Below are 23,811 nucleotides of genomic sequence, written 5' to 3'. Positions count from 1 at the left end.
AGCGGTGGGGTGGCGGATAAACAGGGAGCGGGGAGGGGGGGGGGGGGTTTTCCGCTTTTGGGGGCCCCTGCGCGCGCCCCCTTTTTTTCCTGAGGGGGGGGTGGGGGGGGACGGGGGGGCCCCCGCCAGCCGGTTTGGGCCTGCTGTCTTGTGAAAGAAGAGAGTCGCTTCTGGGGAGAGCGGTTCACGTTTTGGAGAGGGGACGAGACCGGGAATTTTTCCCCCTGGTGCGCGAATGGTGCGGCCCTGAGCGTGTCCCGGAGCCAGCCCGACGTGTCTAAGGCCCGCGGAACGCGGGTTCTGTGAAGAGACGTGGAGAAGGTTCTATACCGAGGAAAGGAGCGCGATTGAAAGGGAGCGAGGCCGCTGAGGGGGGAGGGGGCTGCCAAGATGGCGTCCGCCTCCTCTGGGCCGTCGGCGGCCGGGTTTTCATCCCACGATCCCGGGGTCCCTGCCAGTACCTCAGGTGAGCCAGCTGGGGCGCGGGCAGCGGGCTGGCGAGGACCGGGCGAGGGGAGAAGAGCGAGCCCAAGGAGGGCACCTGTGGCTGGGGTGTCCGAGGCTTGTCCCCGAGGAGGGCGCGACTGGACTTGGAAATGGACGATTTCCAGCGGGCGGAGGAGTGAGGCAAGGGAAGCTGTCGAGAACACTGACTGACCTAGAGGAGACTACGGTGGGGACTTTGAGGAGGAGGGATGGAGATAAAAGAAACGGAAGGGAGTAGAGACACCAAGGCAGGTGGAGGCCGGCGGGGATAGCTTAGTAGTAGCATCTTCTAGCCCGGGTCGGGCCCTGGGCCCAGTCCCCAGGACCGAAATAAAGTAAGATCAAGTAAATGGAGGCCTGGTAAGTAGAGAGCGTCTTGCTTGAGGTAGAGGCCAGGTTAATTGTGGAGTGAATTATATCTAAGTGTTGGAGAGACACTGAGGAGGGATTGGGCTCTTTTGACAGTTGAGGGGTTAGAGAGCCCTGAATTTTATTGGGGGTAAGAGTTACTGGAGTGTCTTTCTCCTCAGACTCCCCCTAATGCGTCATTCTTTCTTCAGGGGCGCAGACACATACGTATTTTCTCAAACTAACCTAACCTTTTATCGATTCTCATCTCTATAATGCTCAGCTTTGGAAAGGAGTGGGAGGTTTTTGTGGTTTCGCTTTGAATTATTTCTGATTAGCAGATTAATTTATTTTTGAGACAGGGTCTCACTATGTAGCCCTGGCTGGCTTGGCTTTGTAGACTCGTTTTGTACACCAGGCTGGCCTTGAACTCAAAGAGATCCGCCTTCCTCTGCCTCCCAAGTGCTGCCGCTAAAGGTGTGAGCAACCACACTGTTTTGTATCTTGAGACAGGATCTTCCTATTGAGCCCTGGCTGGCCTGAGGTCCTTGGTGCTGGTATTACAAATGTGGACCATCACATCCAGCGCTAGGGGGAAATTTTGAAGTCTAAAGGATCAGAGGCAGATTAAAGTCATCCCCCCGCCCCCGAAACAAAACAAAACAAAACAAAACAGGTGGAGAAATGAAGTGGAGGCTTGATTTGTAGTAGGGTCTGAGTTGGGTCTGTAGTTAGGCCTCAGAAAGAAAGATGGGTGGGTGTGTGTGACTCTTATGTGCTATGGGGGAATATTGCATAATAGGAAATAGACTGGAGGAATGCTTAGGATGTATCAGGAAACTGGAATTTGGAGAATGGAGCCAGGGAATATAGAAAGCTCAGAGTTGTTAGAAACTAATAAAGATTAAGGGCTTAAGAGACTCATAAAGAAAAGCAACAGATTGTGTGTAGGAAGGAAAATGTGTGTATGGAGTGGGGGTGAGTCAGAAACTGTTCTGGAGGTTCTATCAGAAATGTCTGGTGTTGGGGCTGGAGAGATGGCTCAGCAGTTAAGAACACTGGCTGTTCTTGCAGAAGACCTGGCTTTAAATCCCAGCACCCACATGGCAGCTAATGGGGATCCGACAGCTTCTTCTATTTGTGGGCATTGCATGACATGGGTGCACTTACCTACATGCAGGTAATACACACATACACATAAAAATAATAAATGGGGGCTGGAAAGATGGCTCAGCAGTTAAGAACACTGGTTGTTCTTGCAGAAGACCTGGGTTCAAATCCCAGCACCCACATGGCAGCCAACAACTGTCCGTTAACTCCAGTCCCAGGGGATCTGACAGCCTTTTCTGACCTCTGAGGGCATTGCACGACACAGGTACACTTACCTACATGCAGGCAATACACACATACACATAAAAATAAATTTTAAAAAGTTAAAAATAATAAATAGCCAGGCATGGTGGCGCACGGCTTTAATCCCAGCATTCAAAGCCCAGCACTCGGGAGGCAGAGGCAGGCGGCTCTCTGTAAGTTCAAGGCCAGCCTGGTCTACATAGTGAGTTCCAGGACAGCTGGGGCTACAGGGAGACCCTGTCTCAAAAAGACGAAAAAAAAAAAAGACGACAGACAGACAGACAGACAGACAGATAGATAGATTAAATATTTTTCTTTACTCTGTGAGCCAGAGAAGCTTCTGGATGTTGGATTCTTTTCTTGAGAGTTTGGTCTTTCCTGAGACCTGGGATTAAGTCCTTATCATTTTGAATTGGCTAAATAGAGGGTTCCATTTTAAACATTCTAGTTTAGATGAAGGGAAACTGCCACGGATAACCTTCTTCATAAGCTGCAGTTTTATTTATGTGCATCTATTTTTAGTTTCTTGGAGAGGTGATTTTTGCCTTTCCTCTAAAAGCATCAGAGAGCCATTACAACTCATATTGCACTTTAAACATGAAAAAGAATAAAGTAAAAGTGACAATTTTTCCCTATTCATTTAACTATTATGTGTGTGCATGGTTTGTGTGAGAGAGTGGTGTGTGAGTGCATGTATGTGTGTGTCTTGTTTGTAGGTCAGAGGTTGACTCCCTCCTCCCTTTAAGTGGGTTCTAGTTATTGAGCTCAGGTTGTCAGGCCTGGGTACCAAGTACCATTGCCCTTGAGCCATACACAGGTACACTGGCTTCTTCATTTGCAATCTCCTTGTATTCCCTGATAAAGCATTCTTAGGTGTCCTTAAACAAGCCTTCTACCTATCAAGTCAGGTAGTATCTCTGTTAGGAGCCAAATTAAATCCTCCTCCCCCTTTAAAAATACTTTTATTTATTTTTATTTTATGTGTGTGAGTATACTGTTTGCATGTATATATGTGCACCTATGTTGTGCAATGCTCTGGGAGATTAGAAATGGGCATCAGATTCCCTTGGAACTGGAGTTACAGGCAGTTGTATGCTACCTGACGTGGACACTGGGAACTGAACTAAGGTCCTCTGGAAGAACAGCAAGTACTTTTAACCTCTGAGCCAGCCCTCTCTTAGGTTTTTTTGAAGCCAGGCTGGCCTCCAAATCACTATATAGCAGATGACCTTGAACTCTTCAGTTTTCTGCTTCCACCTCAGTGTTGGGGTTATTGGCCTGTGCCACCATGCCTGGCTTCAGATTACTTTTAAAAAATTTTTCTTTCTTGTGCTAGAGAGATGGCTCAGCAGTTGAGAGTTCATACTGCTGTTCTAGAGGATCTTAGTTCTATTCCCAGCATCCCTGTCAGACAGCTCACAACAGCCTGTAACTCCAACTTCAGGGAATCCAATATTCTCTTCTCCAACCTCTAAAAGTATGATGTGACACACATGCCCTACCCAATAAATATCTAAATGTGTGTTGTGGGGAAGATACGGAGGAGCTAGGAGCATAACTTGATAGAGTACTTGCTTAGCATCCCAGAAGCTCTAGGCTCAATCCCTAGTACCATATAAAAACCAAGTGTACATACCTATAGTCTGAACACTTGTAAGGTAGAAACAGGAAGATCAGAAATTCAAGGTCATTCTCAGTTGAATAGCTAGTTTGAGGCCATCCTGTTTTACACTAAATCCTGTCTCAATAAGATTTGGGGACTGGAGAGATGGCTCAGCAGTACTGTACTGCTTTTATAGAGGATCTGAGTTCTGTTCCCAGCACCCAAGTTGGGCAACTCACCACTGCCTTTAACTCCAATTCCAGAGGAATTTTCTGGCTTTTGTGGGGACCTGCATACGTGTGCACAGATTTGCACACCAACACAAACATACCTACAAAAATCTTTAAAAAAGAGACATTTACTGGGCCAGGTGGCGCACACCTTTAATCCCAGCAGAGGCAGGCGGATCTCTGTGAGTTCAAGACCAGCCTGGTCTACATAGTGAGTTCCAGGACAGCTGGGGCTCCAGAGAAACCCTGTCTCAAAAAAACAAAACAAACAAACAAAAAAGATAAATAGAAGAGGCTGAAGAGATGGCTCAGCGGTTAAGAGCACTGTCTGCTCTTGCAGAGGACCCAGGTTCAGTTCCCAGCACATGGCCAGTAACAAGCATCCGTAACTCCAGTTACAGGGGATCCAATGTTCTCTTCTCACCTCTGCAGGCACTGAAGGACACATAAATGCAGGCAATACATTCATACACATAATATAAAAATAAATAAAATATTAAAAACAAAAATAGGTATAAAATAATATCACAGTTAAAGGACAAATTGACCTACATAATTTTAGATAAACCATAAACTTTGAGGGCTCAAAAATCTTTTGACATTCAGAATAGAAAAGATACTTGGAAGAGTTGTTCCTTCCTAATAATAAACCTCATATCTAGATTGTTTTACTGTAGTGTTGGTCTTCTGTACAGCTGACAAGTGAAATACAGAAGATGGAGCAAACCATAAACTCTTAAAGTGATGTTTAACATCTTTTCCATTGGAGTAATTACCATGTTTGGATTATAAATGAATATATCATAAATATATATTTAATATAAATATAATGTAAATGAATGGATTACAAATTATAAATGAATATCATCTTAGAGCAGCCATCATCATATGCTTATTCTTTAATATATTTTATTCTTTTTATTTATGAGTGTGTTACCTACATGTATGTGAGTGCACCTGTGTCATGCAATGCTGGAGGTCAGAAGAGGGCATCGGATTCTCTGGAAATGGAGTTTATAGCTGCCATGTGGGTGCTGGGAATCAAACCTGGTCCTCTGGAAAAGCAGCTAGTGCTCTTAACTGCTGAGCCAGTTCTCCAGGCCCATCATATTCTTACACCTTTGGTTGTTAATAAAAGTGATAGAGTTTGCTATCTGGTCTCTGCTTTTTGGTGTGTAAAGAAAATTTTTTCCTTTTGTTTCTCCGCCATCTTCATTATTTGGACAATGGTACCACTTAATAATAAAATTAACTCTGGAGACTAGAGAGATGGCTCAGCAGTTAAGAACACTGACGGTTCTTGCAGAAGACCCAGTTTTGATTCCCATCACCCACATGGCAGCTAACAACTGTCTGTAACTCCAGTTCCAGGGGATCCGATAGCCTCTTCTATCCACCGTGGGTATTGCATGACTTGAGTGTACTTACATACATGCAGGCATATCACTCACACACAGAAAATAAAAATAAAACATTAAAAAAATAAATTAAAAAAATAAAATTAACTCCAATGAGGCACTGTTGACCATCTGTCTAGGGTTCAGAGAACCCATTATGTAGTTTAATTTCTTTTGGGGAGGGGTCTTTTTGAAACAGCGTCTCCCTGTAGCCCCCTTAATAATCCACCAGTAGTTTGAAATTCAAGTTATCAAGTTCAGTTTTTACTAGAAAAGACAGCCAAGAGTTTCTGTGTTGGATTCTTGATTTGAAATTAGAGATCGGGTTTGAAAGGGAGTTAAAATGCCAAGATGTATGCTGCACCCTGAAAGAAGAGCTAGAGATTAAAATCACATGTGGTTCCCCAAAGGAAAAGCACTTGAGACATTAGATGATCTTAACTCAAGCTCCTTCTGCTTCATACAAGAACAGTTTTGAAATAGTCTCTCCTCACTTAGAGGGTTTTATCAGAAACATGATTGATTTGGGAACAGCTTTATGGCTCCTTTATTGGCACCCCCCCCCCCCGCATTTTTTTATATCAGGTCTTGCTGTGTCATTCTGGTTTGCCTGCTACTCACTATTGTAAATCAGGCTGCTTCAAAGGTGGGATCCTCCTGGTTTTGTTGTTGTTTTTTTTTTTTTTTTTTTTTTTTTTTTTTTTTTTTTTTTTTTTTTTTTATAAGCATGAGCTCCATAATGAATTAACAGGTTTACTCCCTCCTTCCCTTAAAAAATTACATTGTGAGCCAGGCTTAGTGGTGCACGCCTTTAATCCCAGCACTCGGGAGGCAGAGGCAGGCAGATCTCTGTGAGTTCAAGGCCAGCCTGGTCTACATAGTGAGTTCCAGGACAGCTGGGGCTACAGGGAGACCCTGTCTCAAAAAGTCATAAAAAAAAAAAAATTTATATTGTGTTTGTTTGTGTGTACACCTCAGAATGGAAGTGAAAGAGGACAACTTGGAAGAGTTGGTTCTCTCCTTCCACTGTGTGGTTCCTGGAAATTGAACTCAGGTCCTCAGGCTTGACAGCTAGTGCCTTTACCTATTGAGCCATCTTGCTAGCCTAATCTTCCCACCCCTTTTTAAACAAGGAAAAACGGGCTGGAGAGATGGCTCAGTGGTTAAGAACATTGGCTGCTCTTGCAGAAGACCCAGGTTTGAATCATAGTACTCACATGGCAGCTAACAACTATTGGTAACTCCAATCCCAGGAGATCCTACAGCCTCTTCTGTCCTCCACAGGCATTGCAGGACACGGGTGCACTTATCTACATGCAGGCAGTACACACATACACATAAAATAAAAATAAATAAAATATTTTAAAAAAAGGAAAAACAAGTCTCATTTTATTGCTCAGGCGGGCCTTGGACTCCTGGGTTCAAGCAATCTTGCCTTAGCTTACTATAGCATCTAGGATTACAGATACATATACCATACTTGGCTTTTTAGGGTGTCATTGTTTTTAATAAACTATTTCTACCCTGATTGTTTAAGCCCAGTGTCAGCTATAATTAACTAGATTTATAGGTATCCAGTATCTGAGATTAATTGGTATGTATCCAAGTTAGCTTCGAGTGTGAAAATAGTATATTTTATTTGTTGGTGTCTATGAACTCTTACAGGGTGATATGTAACTCCTCTGATTAATACCTTTGCTGAAATACGTGCTACATAGTAGCTATTAAATATTTTATTAGCCTGTTTTTCTTCGATAATATAATGGAGACTATAGTTTGTGGTATGAGCAGAGATAACACTAGACCCAGAGCTGGAAAAAGGTGGTGGTGGTTTTATTTTTTGACTTTTTAAAGTGGTGCACGCCTTTAATCCCAGCACTTGGGAGGCAGAGGCCAGCCTGGTCTACATAGTGAGTTCCAGGACAGCTGGGGCTACAGGGAGACCCTGTCTCAAAAAGACAAAAAAAAAAAAAAAAAAAAAAAAAAAAAAGAGGATTTCATTAAGGCCATGCAGACTTCATGTGATCCTCCTGCCTTAGCCTCCCTAATGCTGAGATTACAGGAGTGAGCTACCAACTCTTTTTTTTTTTTTTCTGAGATGGAGTCCTGCTGTGTTTCCTAGGGTGGCCTCTAATTTATCATCCTGCTTCAGCCTCCTGAGAAGCTGAGAATACAGAGGTGTGTGCCACTGTGTCTTCCTTTATTTTGTTTATGGATATTACTCCCCTATGATTTTTTTCCCCCTTTTGAGACAGAATCTCACTCTGTAGCACTGGCTGGTCTGTAACTTGCTGGCCTCCAACTCACAGAGATCCACCTGCCTCTGTCTCCCTAAGTGTCCTAGAATTTTTGAATCCTTCCTTGGCATAAAGAGGACAACAAGGTCAGGTGTGGTGGTACAAGCCTATAATTTGGTACTTGAGTAGAAAAAACAAGGGGATCAGGGGTTCAAGGCCATGCTTGGCTACATAACAAGTTTAAGACCACCCTGGGTAACATGAGACCCTACCTTAAAAAATAAAAAGAGGTCGGCTGGGTGTTGGGGGCGCACACCCTTAATCCCAGCTCTTGGGAGGCAGAGGCAGGTGGATCTCTGAGTTCAAGACCAGCCAGGTCTATATAGTGAGTTTGAACCTCTTTTTTTTTTTTTTTTTTTTTTTTTTAAAAAAAAAAAAAAAAAAAAAAAAAAAAAGAGATCAAGAAGACAAAAATTACCAGTTTTTTCTTTTCGTTTCTTTTCTGTTTCTTCTTTCTTTCCCATTTATTCATTCATTTATTTATTTAGAGACAGGATCCCTTTGTAGCCCCAGCTGACCTGGAACTCACTGTGTAAACCAGACAGGCCTTTCAATCTAACAGATCCTCTTGTCTGCTGAGTGCTGAGATTAAAGGCAGTGCTACCATTCCCAGCTGTTTCTTCTTTCTAGTTGTGCTTTCTTTTTTTTTTTTGTCTTTTTGAGACAGGGTCTCCCTGTAGTCCCAGCTGTCCTGAAACTCACATGTAGACCAGGCTGGCCTTGAACTCACAGAGATCTACTTGCCTCTGCCTCCCAAGTGCTGGGGATTAAAGGCGTGTGCCACCGTGCTCCACTCAAGGTGCATTTTTTTATAAATTATTTTTATTGGACCAGGTGTGGTGGCGCATGCCTTTAGTCCCAGCACTTGGGAGGCAGAGGCAGGTGGATCTTTGTGAGTTCAAGGCCAGCCTGGTCTACATAGTGAGTTCAGGTCAGCTGGGACTACAGGGAGACCCTGTCTCAAAAAGACAAAAAAAATATATATTTTTATTTTATGTATATGAATGTATTGCCTGCATGTGTGTAAGTACACCCATGTTGTACAGTGCCTACAGAGATCAGAAGACAGCATTGGATTCCCCTGGAACTGGAGTTACAGACAATTGTTAGCTGCCATGTGGGTGCTGGGAATTGAACGCAGGTCCTCTGCAAGAGCAGCCAGTGGTCTTAACCACTAAGCCATCTCTTTAGCCCATGTTGCTTTTTTTTTGGGGGGGGACCAAGGATAAAAACATACTTTACAATGTATGTTGTTTCCTGGTAGCCAGGTAAAAGGAAGCTCTCTTTTTCTGTAGTCCAAACCAAGCCCAACATTCAGTTCCAGAGCAAGAGAGTTTGGTAGATGAAATAACCAATAACCAAGGGAAGTTAATAGGAGGAGTTTTTTTTGTTTTTTTTGTTTTGTTTTTTTAAAGATTCTATGATTAGCAGGCATGGTGGTGCACCCCTCCCTGTACCCCCAGTGCTAGGGAGACAGGCAGTTGGATTTCTGTGAGATTGAACCCAGACTGTTTTACATAGGGAGTTCCAGGCCATCTGGAGCAAATAACAACAACAAAAGAATCTGTAATTAGAGTATATTAGCTTTTCTTTACATGGTGCATGTATACAAATCTGTGAAATTTCAAGTTCTCACTCACTGACAAGAACCTATGTAAAATGGGCCATGTTTATTTAGTTATTTGAAGCACAAGGTCCGTTTTACTTTTTCTTTTTTTTTGGTCTTTTTGAGACAGGGTCTCCCTGTAGCCCCAGCTGGCCTGGAACTCACTATGTGGATTAGGCTGGCTTTGATCTCCTGAGTGCTGGGATCAAAGGCATGCACCTGGCGCCACTATACACTGTTTGTTAAGTGCTGTACCATCTCTTTAGTCCCAGAAGTCATGCCTTTTTTTAGGTGTGAGTCCAGAGTTTCAGAGAAAGCATGCTTACTTAGGCTTTTGGCCAGTATCTCAAAGAATAGAAAGAAAGAAAAGGCAAAGTTAAATTTTTCTGAGTTCAAACTCAGGTTGCATGAAGTGCCGTAAAGGGCTGCCCATATTTTTATTTTGTTGGTGGAGGTGGTTGCCTCCATTGTTGGCAATTGATGTGTATTATGATATCATAAAAGTTAAGCTTTTGCTGAAATATGTTTGCATTCTGTTCACCTTTTTTTCCCCTTCCGTACTGGGGGCTGAATTCAGGCTTATGCTAGACAAACTACCCAAGCTATATCCCCAACTGACATATGTACATACTAATCCAGTAAAATTTGTTACCATCAGAATCAAAGCTCAGTGTGGTGGCATATGCCTGTAATCCTAGGATTCTCAGAACTTGGGAGGCAGAGGCAGGAGTATTACTGCAAGTTCAAGGCCAGCCTGGTCTACATAGTAATTCCACGCTAGCCAGGGCTACAGAGCAAAGGAGACTCAACACCCACCCACCCTTACCCCCTGCAAAATCCAAATTTGGACGTAAAACTGGAAGGTGGAAGTCTGTCATAAATCTTAAATACCAGGGCTGGAGAGATGGCTCAGTGTATATTCCTCTTCCAGAGGATGAGTTGGGTTCCCAGCACCCATATTAGTAGTTCACAACCACCTGTAATTTCAGATCTAGGGGATGTGATGCCTTCTTCTAACCTTCATGGGCACCTATACTCACATGCACCCCCCCATATATGCATAATTAAAATAATAAAAATATTTTTAAAAATCTTAAGTGCCTCTTGGCTATGGCTAGCTTATTCAGGAGAACAGATTTGAATTTATTTATTTATTTATTTATTTTTGCATAATTTCAAGCAGAGTGTTGATGCTAAGGGATATTGAGAACAGTAAAATTTGCTCTTGTGGAACTGGAGGCAAAAGTTCACTAGAAGGAAATAGTTGATTTAGCCTCCTTTTCTAAATTAGGTGACTCAGGTTTAGAGAGATGTCACTAGTAGCAAAGGGCTTCATTTAGTAAAGACTTTGTTATCAAAGTGAAGCTTAATAGAATTTGTGACTCATTTCTTGCTTTTACTTCCTGCTTTTAGTTGGCTCTTAGATGAGGTGATTCCAGAACTGGTAGATCAAACTACTTAAAAAATTTTTTTTTACATTTATTTTGTGTGTATGTGGTGTGGGAGGGGCATGTCAGGGAGTACATGGGGAGAGATCAGAGGACAGCCTGGAGGAATCTGTTCTCTCCTTCTACTATGTGGGTTCTGGGGATGGAATTTGGTCATCATGGCTTGGTGGTGGTAAGCACCTTTACCCTCTGAACCATCTTGCCCAGATCAAACTACTTTTGAGCTTTTGTTTTTTTTTCTTTTGGAGACAAGGTCTCCCTGTAGCCCCAGCTGTCCTGGAACTCTCTGTGTAGACCAGACTGGCCTTGAACTCAGAGAGATCCGCCTGCGTCTGCCTCCCGAGTGCTGGGATCAAAGGCATGCGCCACCATGCCAGGCTTGAACTTTTGTTTTTAAGTCTTTGCCTTTTCTGACTTTCCCAGAGAAAGGAGAATTGATGCCTGCTGGTAAACAAAATTTAGTGTTTCTCGAAGATGAGATTTGGTTTTAATTGACTTAATTTAGTCACTGTTACTGGTACAGCCAGGTCAGGTGTGGTGATACACCTTCAATCCCAGCATTTGGCAGCCAGAGGTAGACTGACCTGAGTTTGAGGCAAGCCTGGTTTATATAGTGAGTTCTAGGCCAGTTGAGGCTACATAATGAGGCCCTGTTTCAAAAAAAATTAATAAAGCTGGGTATGGTGGCCCACACTTTTAATCCCAGCACCAGGGAGCCAGAGGCAGGCGGATCTACAGGGAGTCAGTCCCTGTCTCAAAAAGACAAAATAGTAATTATAAAATAAAAGATGTAGTCATGGTATAGGTTTTTTGTGGTTTTTAATTTTTGTTTGCTGGCGTGTATGTAGGATCTATTGGAACTAGAATTACAAATGGTTGATAGCTGTTCTGTGGGTGCTTGGAACTGAACCTGGATCCTCTACATCAATAGCCAGAGCTCTTAACCACCAAGCCTTGTTATTTTGAGCGGAGTCTAATGTAGCCCAGACTGACTTCAAATTCACTTTGTAGGGAGGGTAGACTTTGCTCTTGATCCTCCTGCTTCTGCTTCCTGAGTGCTATGATTTAAAGTGTGCATGATCATGCCTGGCCAATTATTATTATTTTGACATCTTGAAACATGGTTTCCTTTTGTAGCCTATGCTGGGCTTGAACTTGAGATCCTGTCTCAGCCTTCTGAGTACTCGAATTACTGGCATGTTCCACCATGCCTAGGCAGTAGAGTTTTGTTTTATTTTTTACATTGTCACTTAGAACTGTGTGTTCTGCAATATTAAGGAAGCATGCTGACATTTCAGAATGTTTTCATTTGGAGAACATATGCCTCCCTCCTGCAAGGGCATAGTTAAAAAGGTTTTCAAAGCTGGGTGTGGTGGTGCATGCCTGTAGTCCCAGCATTTGGGAGGCAGAGGCAGGCAGATCTCTGTGAGTTCAAGGCCAGCTACTTTGCTTTGCCTTCTTCCTTCTTTCCGCTGTGATTTTTCCCTGAATGTACTACCCCCCTTAAAAAAAAAAAAAAAAAAAAAAAAAAAAAAAAAAAAAAAAAAGGGTTTTCAGTATTCCACAGTAAGTGGGAACAAAGAGCTTTCTTTAGATAGTTCCTCAAGAAATTGTCTTGATTTTTTGTTGTTGTTGAAGACTTTTATCTTTTGATTTTGCTAGATTTTCCTTTTTGTGCGTGTGTACGTGTTTTCATCTTTGGCTCTTATCAAACTGGAATCACCTAAGAATTTGCATTTTTGCTTTTTGAAACATTAAAACAATTTTTAAATTCATTTTTATGTATACGAGTTTTTTTGCCTGCGTGATGCCCATGGAGGCCAAAAGAGAGCATCAAGCATCAGATCTCCTGGAACTGAAGTTATGGATGGTTGTTAGCTGCCATGTGAGTGCTGGGACTCAAGCTCGGGTCCTCTGCAAGAGCAGCCAGTGCTGAGCCATCTCTCCAGCCCCTTGAAACATTTATGTAGTAATATTGGTAAGTCATTGAACTGGGTCTCTGGGAAACCTTGCCTCTGACCTGTTCAGGCAAAACTCTAGTTGTCTGAGTAATGCATATCCGGCTAGCCTCCAGCATACTCAAATTATAAGTGTACTTCAAACACTGAAGTCAGTCACACACTGGTCCTTTAGTTCCTCATCTGGTGAGTGATGTCATCTCCAAAGGAAATGCTTCTGTTCTGAAAGTGCTGGGAGAGGCTTTGTTATTAAGGCCAACTCTATTTTTGTTCCACATGCTAGGAGGGTGCCCAACTCATTTTAGAGCTATTAAAAAGAGATTTTATTTTAATATATGTGTATCTGTATGTGTCTTTGTGAGTAAATGCCTCCTGTGTGCAGGTGCCCTCCAAGGCCAGAATAAGGTGTTGGAGCTGGAGTTACAGTTGGAGCTGGAGTTACAGTTGTGAGCCTCCCAGCATGGGTGCTGGGTTCTCTGGAAGAGTATCTAATGCTCTTAACCTCTGCTATCTCTCCAGCCCCCATTATCACCTCTCTAAAGGATTGCTCATTCTTTCTCTGAAATTTACCATTTTTCACATCTCAGTATTATGTTGATAATTTTTCTCATATTTTCTAATTCTTCTCAGTCTAAAATTTTAGTCTCCAGTTGCCCAGTAATACCAAACAAATCACAGTGATGTTTTGCCAAGTGTCTAGAAACCAGTCCTTCTAGTATCTTTTCCTTTATACAAGATAGGATGGAACCAAGGACCAAAATGGGATGTTTCCTTAAGACTGGTACAGAGTTGCTCAGAAAAAACTTTTTATAGCTGGGTGTGGTGGTAGCACTTGAGAGACTGGGAGGTAGGACTGCCATGAGTTCAGAGCCAATACTAGGCTATTATATAATGAGTTCTAGGCTATCTAGGCAATAGGGTAAGACTGTGTTTCAAAAATCAGAGAAAGAGAGAGAAAGACAGAATGTGTTTTATGTGGTGGCACATGCTTGTAATCCTAGCACTGGGGAGGCAGAGGTAGGAGGAGTTTGAGACCAGACTGAGCTATTTAACTAGAATTTGTCTCCCCAAAACCCCCAAGGATAGGAGTAGGGGGCAAGGATTGAGTTGTATACACTTTGGCATTTGACATGATTGTTTCAGTTATGAAGTCATATTCGTAACACAAAGGATTATTCAGCGTATTTTCATAACTTAGCTATTTATGGTTTTTTAGATGGGGTCTCATGGAGTCCATGGTGGCCCTGAACTCCTGATCCTTCTGCTTCCACTTCAAGTGCTGGGATTACAGCAGTATGCCACCATGTTCTACCAGAGCCTAGTTCTGTTGTTTGGTTTTAAAAATATTTTTCAAGTTATGACATCTGTGAAATATGCAGAAATTAAGTATCTGTTTATAAGAGATCAGTGATAACTTTAAAAGATATGTACTCTCCTCCCTAATTTTTTGAGACAATGTTTCACTATGTAGCCCTGGCTGATTTGGAGCTTACTTTGTAGACCAGGCTGGTCTTGAATTCACAGATCTACTATGCCACAATGCCCAGCCTCCCCTTGAGAAGTTTTTATTTACTTTGTCTGTATATGAGTACATGAGTATGCATGCCACAGGGCACATGTGGAAGTCAGTGAGTAACTTTCAGGAGTGGGTTCTTGCTTTCCTGCCCATCTGGCTTTTAAAAAAATTTTTTTAAATTTTGGGCTGGAGAGATGGCTAAGCAGTTAAGAGCACCAACTGCTCTTGCAGAGGACCTGGGTTCAATTCCCAGCACCCACATGTCAGCTAACAACCATCCATAACTCCAGTTCCAGGGAAATTGAGGCCCTCTTCTGACCTCCTTGGGCATTGCACAACATGGGTGTACTCACATACATGTAGGCAGTACATTCATACACATAAAAATAAATAGGGGGCTGGAGAGATGGCTCAGGAGTTAAGAGCACTCACTGCTCTTGCAGAGGACCCAGGTTCAATTCCCAGCACCCACATGGCAGCTAATAACCACCTGTAACTCCAGTTCCAGGGCACCTGAAGCTGCCTTCTGACCTCCTCAGGCATTGCATGACATGGACGCACTAACATACATGCATTTTAAAAAAATAAAATATTTTTGAAAATTATTTTTTAATTTTAAATCTAGGCTTGGTGACACACACCTTCAGCCCCAGCAAAGGGAGTCAATCAAAGGCAGGTGGATCTTTGTGAAATCAAGGCCAGCCTGGTCTACAAAGTGAGTTCCAGGATAGCAGGGGCTAATGGGAGATCCTGTCTCTGCCTCTGCCTCCTGAGTGCTGAGATTAAAGGCGTGCAGCCACCATTCCTGGCTGCTTGATGTATATTTAAGTGCACCACTTCCGTACTGACCCTGGAAACCAGAAGAGGGCATTGGATCCTCTAGAACTGGAGTTACAGAACGTTGTTAGCCACCACATGAATGCTGGGAACTGAACCCAGGTCCTCTACAAGAGTAGCCAGTGCCCTTAACTTTTGAGCCAGACTGGTTGTAGTGGCATACACCTCTATTTTAGTACTTAGGAGGCAGAGACAGGTGGGTTTTTGAGTCCAGCCTAGGGCTACTCAGTGAAACACTATTTCAAAAAAATAAAAACAGCTGGGCTTGGTGGCACACGCCTTTAATCCCAGCACTCGGGAGGCAGAGGTAGGTGGATCTCTGTGAGTTCAAGGCCAGCCTGGTCTGCATAGTGAGTTCCAGGACAACTGGGACTACAGGGAGACCCTGTCTCAAAAAGAACAAAAAAATAAAAAATAAAAACAATGGCTGGGTATGGTGGCTCAGGCCTTTAATCTCAGCACTTGGAGGCAGAGGCAGGCAGATCTCTGTGAGTTCAAGGCCAGCCTGGTCTATATAGAGAGTTCCAGGAGACCTTGTCTCAAAAAGACCAAAAAAAAAAAAAATTATAAATAAATAACTATATAAAAAAAACAACCACTGAGCCGGGTCTCCAGCCTCCCATCTGTCCCATCTGTAATTTTTTTTTTTTTTTTGGTTTTTTTGAGACAGGGTCTCCCTGTAGCCCCAGCTGTCCTGGAACCTACTATGTAGACCAGGCTGGCCTTGAACTCACAGAGATCCGCCTGCCTCTGCTTCCCAAGTGCTGGTATTAACACGCCTGGCCCCATCTATCTTTTAATATGGGTTCTGCAACCTTGAACCCAGGTTGTTAGACCTGCACAGCAAGAGCTTTTTTTTTTTTAAACCCTCCCCCCAAGCCATCTCCCAGGCATGATTCCCCTTTTCAGAGAGAACCTCTTATGTGTGCTTATATAGGTTGTCTGAGATTGTATAATATGTACTTGAAAAATATGGTCTGAGGTATGGGGATCTAGGCATTTTTTTCTTTCTTTTTTCTTTTCTTTTTTTGAGGCAGGGTCTATCAACTGGGCTGGGATTTGCTATGTAGACCAGACTGGCCTCAATTTCAGAGAACCACTGCCTCTGCCACCCAAGTTTTGTGATCGAAGGTGTGCACCGTGCCCAGTTTTTCTTGTGTGTGTGTGTGTGTGTGTGTGTGTGTGTGTGTGTGTGTGTGTGTATGTGTATGCATGCATGCACACGCACATATACATGGGGGAGGAGCAGTCAGAAGACAGTGTATGGGAGTTAGCGCTCTCATTCCACCATGTGGGTCCTAGAGATTAAACTCAGGTTGGCAGACTCAATGACAAACACTTTTACCTGCTGAGCCTTCTCACCAGTACTCTAGGCATTTCTTTCCACATTTTTCCTTCTAGCTTGTCTTTGTAGCAGTAGGACAAATGATAGTAATGAGCCTGAGTTAATGTGTTTGGGGAGTAGTGGTGGCAGTTTGTTAGGTGACTGCTGAGTTGTGGTGTACTGGAAATTATGGGTTCTAAAATAGAGTGACACAAAAGCCATCTGTGTTACCCCTTTAATTTGCAACATACACATTAACATTCTTACTATAAAAGAGTTACCTACAGTTCAGGAAAAACAGAAACTTCACAAAATCAACTTGATCCCACCATGTAGATGTGGTCATATTTGGAGACATTTTTTTACAACTTTACCATACTTAAAAAATTTTTTTCTACTCAATAATTTATTGTGGCTGAGTATCAGTGGCTCAGTCCTTTAATCCCAGCTCTGGGGAGGCGGAGGCATGGTGTTCTTAAGTTCAAGGTCAGCCTGGACTACATACATAGTAAGACCCTGTCTGAAAATTTTTATTTAAAAAAAAGGTTTTTTTTAAATTATAAAAAAGGTTTTTTTAAATTAAAAAATTTTTTTTCTTTTTTTTGGTCTTGTTGAGACAGGGTCCCCTGTAGCTCCAACTGTCCTGGAACTCACTATGTAGACCAGGCTGGCCTTGAACTCACAGAGATCCACCTGCCTCTGCCTCCCAAGTGCTGGGATTAAAGGCGTGCACCACCACGCCCAGCCAAATTTTATTTTTATTTTATGCGTATGGGTGTATTGCCTGCATGTAGGTAAGTGAACCGTTGTTGTGCAGTGCCTGCGGAGGTCAGAAGAGGCTGTCAGATCCCCTGGGACTGGAGTTACAGACAGTTGATAGCTGCCATGTGGGTGCTGAGATTTGAACCCGGGTCTTCTGCAAGAACAACCAGTGTTCTTAACTGCTGAGCCATCTCTCCAGCCCCATAAAAATTTTATTTTAATTATGAAATGCTATCTATAAACATACCTTTTAGGCTGGGTATGGTGGCACATGCCTTTAATCCCTTAAACACTTATGAGGCAGAGGCAGACAGACCTCTGAGAGTTCCAGGCCAGTTGGGGCTACAGGGAGACCTTATCTCAAAAAGACCAAAAACAAAAACATAAATTTTAGTGTATTTTATATAAAAGGATGGTTATATTGTATTCATTTTATGCAACCCTGTGATTTATGGTATTAATCCTTGTTCACTTACATTCCTTGCAATTACAGTACCTGTAAATTTATACCTATATAAATATGTGTGTGTGTGTGTGTGTGTGTGTGTGTGTGTAGATATTCTTGTATATGCATCGCTATATAAATGCCTATATGTGAAATAACTTTTTGGGACTGGAATTTTTGTGCCATAACTGTTGTCTCTTGGGGATAGATGCAGTGGTGCTGGAGATTGAGCACCATGCTCTGTGTGTGTGTGTGTGTGTGTGTGTATTTTTAAAAAAATATATATCTAAAATATATATTTTACCAGAGGGAATCATATTACTCCAACAACCTACTGACAAATTATACATAGCAGATCAAGGAATATATGTCTAGGTAAGGTTTATCTGAGAACAATTGGTCTTTGCCCAAGATTTATCTACATGACACACAGTAATTAAAAGTACCAGACTGGTGGAACTAACCTTGGATGTTTAACAGACATTCTTTGAGGCCTATAGTAATTTGGTCAGAGGGACATAAAGGACAGTTTTTGCTCCTTGCCCTCCTAGGTCGACTAGTTCCAGGGGGCTATGAGCATCTCTCAAAATGTCCTGTAACTGTGGTGGGTCACCTATCCTCTTGATCAAGGAGGCCGAGGAGACCCCATGAGATGGACTTGAACCAGTGTCTAGTCTACAAAGAGGAGTGTCAACATAGAGGAATCATCTCTTCTGTGCTTCTAAGCGAAGCCAGCCATGGTCCAGCAGGACCTTTGACTTATTTTCACATAGATGGAACTGGTAAAAGAAAGGAGCTGGGGTCTCCTACCAAGCCCATGTGACCCCTGCGGAACAGATCCTCAAACAACCTTAAGAGTAAAAATAAATTGGTTTATCTGGGCCAACTGTATGGCCTTCAACACCCAAAAGGAAGGTATAACCGAAGAGTAAAGGGGCCAATATAAGAGTCCATATGCATAGCTGAAGGCTACATAACAAGCAGGTGATACCTTCTTTTGAGCTGTTGGCCAAAGTGGCCCAAGGGACTCTCAGATAGTAACCCAGCATAGAACTGGGAAAATGAACAGCAGACCCCAATCTTATCTAAAGGAATATTGACAACTGATTGCTGCTAGATGAGGAACAGCTGACCTTCCTAAAACAGAGACCTCTAGATAGGCTGACTGGATTCAGTAAATAGACAAGTAGTGGGGAATGGCTGGGGGTGCCAACAACACAGCAGACAGTAGCAGGGATATCAGAGTATAAGGGCTCTAGTTGGGGGAGGGAGGCTATGGGAGGGTGCCATCTGGGAAGTGGGTGTATAGTTGAATAAGATGGTTTGGGATGTTCTGTGTGATACACACACACACACACACACACACAAATCAACATATTTTTAAAAATTATATTTGAGGAGGAAGCATGGAAATTTACATCATGTTAATTAGTAGAGGTGATAAACATTACCATTGAAATCTACCTGATGACTTTATAGACATAAAACAACGCCAAGGATCCAAGTGCAACCGATTATGAGTAGTAATAATCAGATACATACAGAATAGAGATGTATGTGCCAACATCTCACTGTTAGTAGCAAAAACAATGAGTCTTTCTGCAAGGAAAAATATATTCTAAAATGAAAATGGAGATCTTTTTTAAAGGTTAAAAACTCATTCAATTTTATGTCTTACAGGGCTTATACTGAGTTCAATATTGTATAACTATTACCTCAACTGTGAACCTAGAAACTTCACCCACTTGTGAAGGAGATGTACTCTTGCTGTGGAGTGTGTTACTGAATATGTTAAAGCTGTAATGAAATGTTGCTTTTAATCATGTAGTTATTAAAAATTTTTTAAAAATATATATATTTTAGCCAGGTGTGGTGGTGCACACCTTTAATCCCAGCACTCAGGAGGCACAGACAGGCAGATCTCTGTGAATTCAAGGCCAGCCTGGTCTACATAGTGAGTTCCAGGACAGCTGGGGCTACAGGGAGACCCTGTCTCAAAAAGACCAAAAAAATAAAAATATATATTATTTATATATACATAAATATTTACTTAGTCTGCTATAAGCAAGTTGAATCCCAGAAATAAGTGATAACTTTCTGTTTTTCCTTATTAGGTTTCAACTTTCTGTGCTGTGGGGTCAACCGTAAGAGAGGTAGATCTGATGTCTGTCTGTGCTGAAGAAGCATGAACTCCTCGCAGTAACTAGCAGCCAGCTATTCTCCCAGTAACAGTTGTATACGTTTTGTAGTAGTAGTGCATGGTCTTCCTCTGCAAAGACTGGATGTCTTGCAAGCTCTCCAAAAACAATGCTGTCTTAACGTGAAAGTATCTCTTTTCCTGGTTTCGTTTCGGCAAAGTAGTCTCAGCTTTTTCAGTTTTTCTTTTTTCTTTTTTTAAATATTAGCCTCAGCTCTTTTTCTTTTCCGTTTTTGTTGCACTTCTCATTTCTCCTAACTCTCATCCTACAGATGGGGATTCAAAATGTGTAGTTACAGCTGAGCATAGTGGCTCCTGCCTGAAATCTCAGCACTCAAGAGACTGAGGCAGGCTGATCTGTGAGTTTGAGGCTAGCCTGGTCTACATAGAGAGTTCTAGGCCATCTGGGTTACAGGGAGACCCTGTCTCAAAAAGACCAAAAAAAAAAAAAAAGTCAATATGAACTTACCATACAGTACATGTTCTATAAACATTATCAATTATTGCTACTTTTTTTTGGTCTTTTTGAGACAGGGTCTCCCCTGTAGCCCCAGCTGTCCTGGATTCACCATGGAGACCAGGCTGGCCTCGAACTCACAGAGATCCACCTGCCTCTGCCTCCCGAGTGCTGGGATTAAAGGTGTGGGCCACCACGCCTGGCTTTCATATTGACTTTTTAATATTATTTTAACAACTCTTCTCTGGAAGTACATGGTGTTATTTCTTTCTCTTTTTCTCTCTCTCTCTCTCTCTTTTTTTTTTTGTCTTTTTTGAGACCTCCCTCCTTCCCCAGCCTGGAACTCACTCTGTAGACCAGGCAAGCCTTGATCTCATAGAGATCCTCCTGCCTCTGCCTCCAGAGTGCTGGGACAGATTAAAGGCGTAGGTCACCATGCCTGGCTTCTTTTTCTTCCTTTTGAGGCACAGGGGACTTGCTGGAGATTGGCCCATGCATGTGACCTCATACTTTACCACAAAATAGTTTGTATCATCCCCAGCTCTGTTTCTGCTTTTTATAGAACAAGTTTTAACCAAACTGCCCAAGTTAGTAAATGTTGAATATAACGTTCAATCCTAGCAAACGTAGGTGTTTTGATTGTAAAGCCCATGTTCTTATCCACTGTGTTGTTTGTGTTCCCCTTGCCTGTATGCTATTTTCTTTTTCTGGTACTGCAGTTCAAACCCAGGGCCTTGAACATGTTAGACAAGCACACTACCACTTAGCTAGGTCCCTTGCTCTCTCCTTGCTAATCTGAAAGTCTGCCTGTGAACTAACTTGGCTTTAAACCAGATGATTTGTTGCTAAATGGTTTCCTGTCTGAAACAGAAGTCCTTGATGGAGAGAATAACACAGAAAGAAATTTAACCTTTTTGATTTTCAAAAGCAGCAAAATTCTGAGCTCTTCTAGGCTTAGTATATGAATTCTTAGTCATTCTTTGAAAAAGTATAAGTGATTGTTTTTGTCTTTTTGAGTCAGGGTCTCCCTGTAGCCACAGCTGGCCTGGAACTTATTATGGAGCTGGTCTTGATCTCACAGAGATCTGCCTGCCTCTGCCTAGCCACCACTTCTGCCTAGAAGTAAATGCATTTTTAAAAAAATTTATTTTATATATCATTTTTATTTTATGTGTATGAGTGTATTGCCTGCATGAATGTAAGTGCAGCCATGTCATGCAATGCTACAGAGATCAAAATAGGGCATCAGATTTTCCTGGAACTGGAGTTAAGGACGTTCGTAGCCGCCATGAGGGTAGCCGCCATGAGGGTGCTGGGAATCAAACCGGGGGTCCTCTGCAAGAGCAGTCAAGGCTCTTGACTGCTGAGCCATCTCTCCGGCCCTGTGAATGCATTTTTGCCAAGAGTTGATAATTGTGTATTCAACTATAAGATGTTTAACACAACAAACTTTTGAGTTTATTTCTTAGATGTATTCTTTTTGGTCTAATACAAAGAACAGTGAAAAGCTTTATGCTGTTTTTATTTTTTTTTAATTTTATTATTGGGGTGTGTATGTGGTATATGTTTGGGGTCTGCATATATGGAGTCCAGAGGACAACTGTGGATCAGTTTTTCCTTCTACTTTTACCTGGGTTTAGAAGATAAACTCTGGTTGGCAGACTAGGGTTTGACCACTGAACCATCTTGCCAGCACTGTTTTTGGTATTTTCAGACTAGGTCAGTCTCATGCAGCCCACGCTGGACTCAAACTCCCTATGTATCCCAGGTTGACCTTGATCTTATTAATGTTTTGTTTTGTTTTTGAGACAAGGTCACTATGTAACCCTGACTGGCCTTGAACTCACAGAGATCATCCTGCCTATGCCTCCTGACTAGTGGGTTTAAAGGTGTGCACCACTCCATCTGCCTGACCTTGGTTTTCTGGAAGTTTTTGATATTTTAAAATTTTTATTTATTTTTATGTATATGAGTGTTACGCCTGCAAGTGCACCCATGGCGTGCAGTGCCTGAAGAGGACAGAAGAGGGCATTGGATCCCCTGGAACTAGAGTTAAAAACAGTTGTAAGTTGCCATGTGGGTGCTGGGATTTGAACCCAGGCCCTCTCCAAGAGCCATCTCTCCAGCCCCTATATTCTGTTTTTTCCAAGATAAGATCTCTCTGTAGCCCATGCTGGTCTGGAAGTTTTAGCACTCTACCTGCCTCAGTCTCCTGAGTGCTGGGAATATAAGTGTTAATCTCCACACTTGGCTAGATATTAATGTCTGTCTTATTTTTTTGACACAGGGTCTCACATGCACATGCTGACTTCAAACTTGCTAGATAGCCAAGACTGCTGGGATTAAAAACTGAGATTAAAGACACACATTGCCACACCTGGCTGTTCTTTTGAAACAGGGTCTCTATTATATAGCTCAAGCTGGCTTAGAACTCCCTGTGTAGCACAGGTAAATCCTTCTGCCTCTGCCTTTCAAAATGGTGGAACTACAAGTGTGTGGTATCACAGGTTTTCTTCCTTCCCTCCTTTCTCTACCTCTTCCCCCCTCCTCTCTTGCTCTCCTCCTTTCTCCCTCCCACCCCTTCCTCGACCCTTCCTAGTTCTATGGAATGTTTTAAATAAGCTCAGTTCTCATGATTTCACTGATAAACACTTCAGAGCATATTTCTGCAGACCTGGGTGTGGTGGTGCAAGCCTGTGATTCCACTATGTGAAGGGTGGATGTAGGAGGATCAGGAGCTCAAGGTCATCATTACCTAAATACTCAATTGGAGGCTCCTCTGGACTGCATGACACTGTCTTAAAAAACTGAAAAGGCTGCCAGGTGTGGTGGCTCACGCCTTTAGTCCCAGCTCACTCTCTGTGAGTTCGAGGCCAGCCTGGTCTACATAGTGAGTTCCAGGCTAGCTGGGACTTCAGGGACTTTTTTGCCTCAAAAAGACCAAAAAAACAAAAAGGGAGGCGGTAGAGGTGGCTCAGCAGTTAAGAGCACTGACTGACTGACTGTTCTTGCAGAAGACCCAGGTTTGAATCCCAGGACCCACATGGTGGCTAACAACTGCCCGTAACTCCAGTTCCCGATACCCTCTTCTGTCCTCAGGCATTACACTACACAGGTGCACTTACAGACATTCAAGCAAAGTACTCATACACAAAATAAAAATAAATAAATTGACTTGGGCTTGGCCACCTATCTTAACCACTGGTCACTGAGTATGAAAGTCCCTGTTGAATTTTTGCCCTTAAATGCTTTTGCTGCTATTTCTTTGCACCTAGTTAAGATCCAGTCTGGGATTTATGCATCCTGGAAAAGTAGGATTCTATCAAACGAGGCCAGGAAGGAGGAGGGAAAGAATAAGAGTATGTTATTCCCCACACTCCTTCCTGCCTTCTTCCTAGCAGCTCAGACTACTGTACTTCCTTCCCAAGGCAGGGAATGCATGGTCATAGAACAGTCTTGTGACCTTGCTGCTAGTCAAGGTGATGAGATGGGCTGAATTTGTGCTCTGGAATTTGTTGTATTTTGTCTCAGTAAAGCGTTGCCCCCT

The 23,811-nt window shown here is 42.6% G+C and overlaps 1 protein-coding gene across 1 annotated transcript in view; it reads left to right on the top strand.

Annotated features, from left to right (window-relative positions):
• The first annotated feature begins 105 nt into the window (after positions 1-105).
• The window catches only part of Pip5k1a (phosphatidylinositol-4-phosphate 5-kinase type 1 alpha), a 55,247-nt gene continuing 31,541 nt past the window's right edge, over positions 106-23,811 (top strand). The window contains exon 1 of the mRNA XM_029561173.1: positions 106-466. Within this exon, the coding sequence (XP_029417033.1) occupies positions 391-466 (76 nt within the window). The 5' untranslated portion in view covers positions 106-390. The remainder of the gene's footprint in view (positions 467-23,811) is intronic.

The sequence above is a fragment of the Nannospalax galili genome, unplaced genomic scaffold, assembly GCF_000622305.1.
Source record: "Nannospalax galili isolate Female #2095 unplaced genomic scaffold, S.galili_v1.0 scaffold752, whole genome shotgun sequence".
Lineage (NCBI taxonomy): Eukaryota > Metazoa > Chordata > Mammalia > Rodentia > Spalacidae > Nannospalax > Nannospalax galili.
This window is presented reverse-complemented; position numbering and strand designations above follow the sequence as displayed.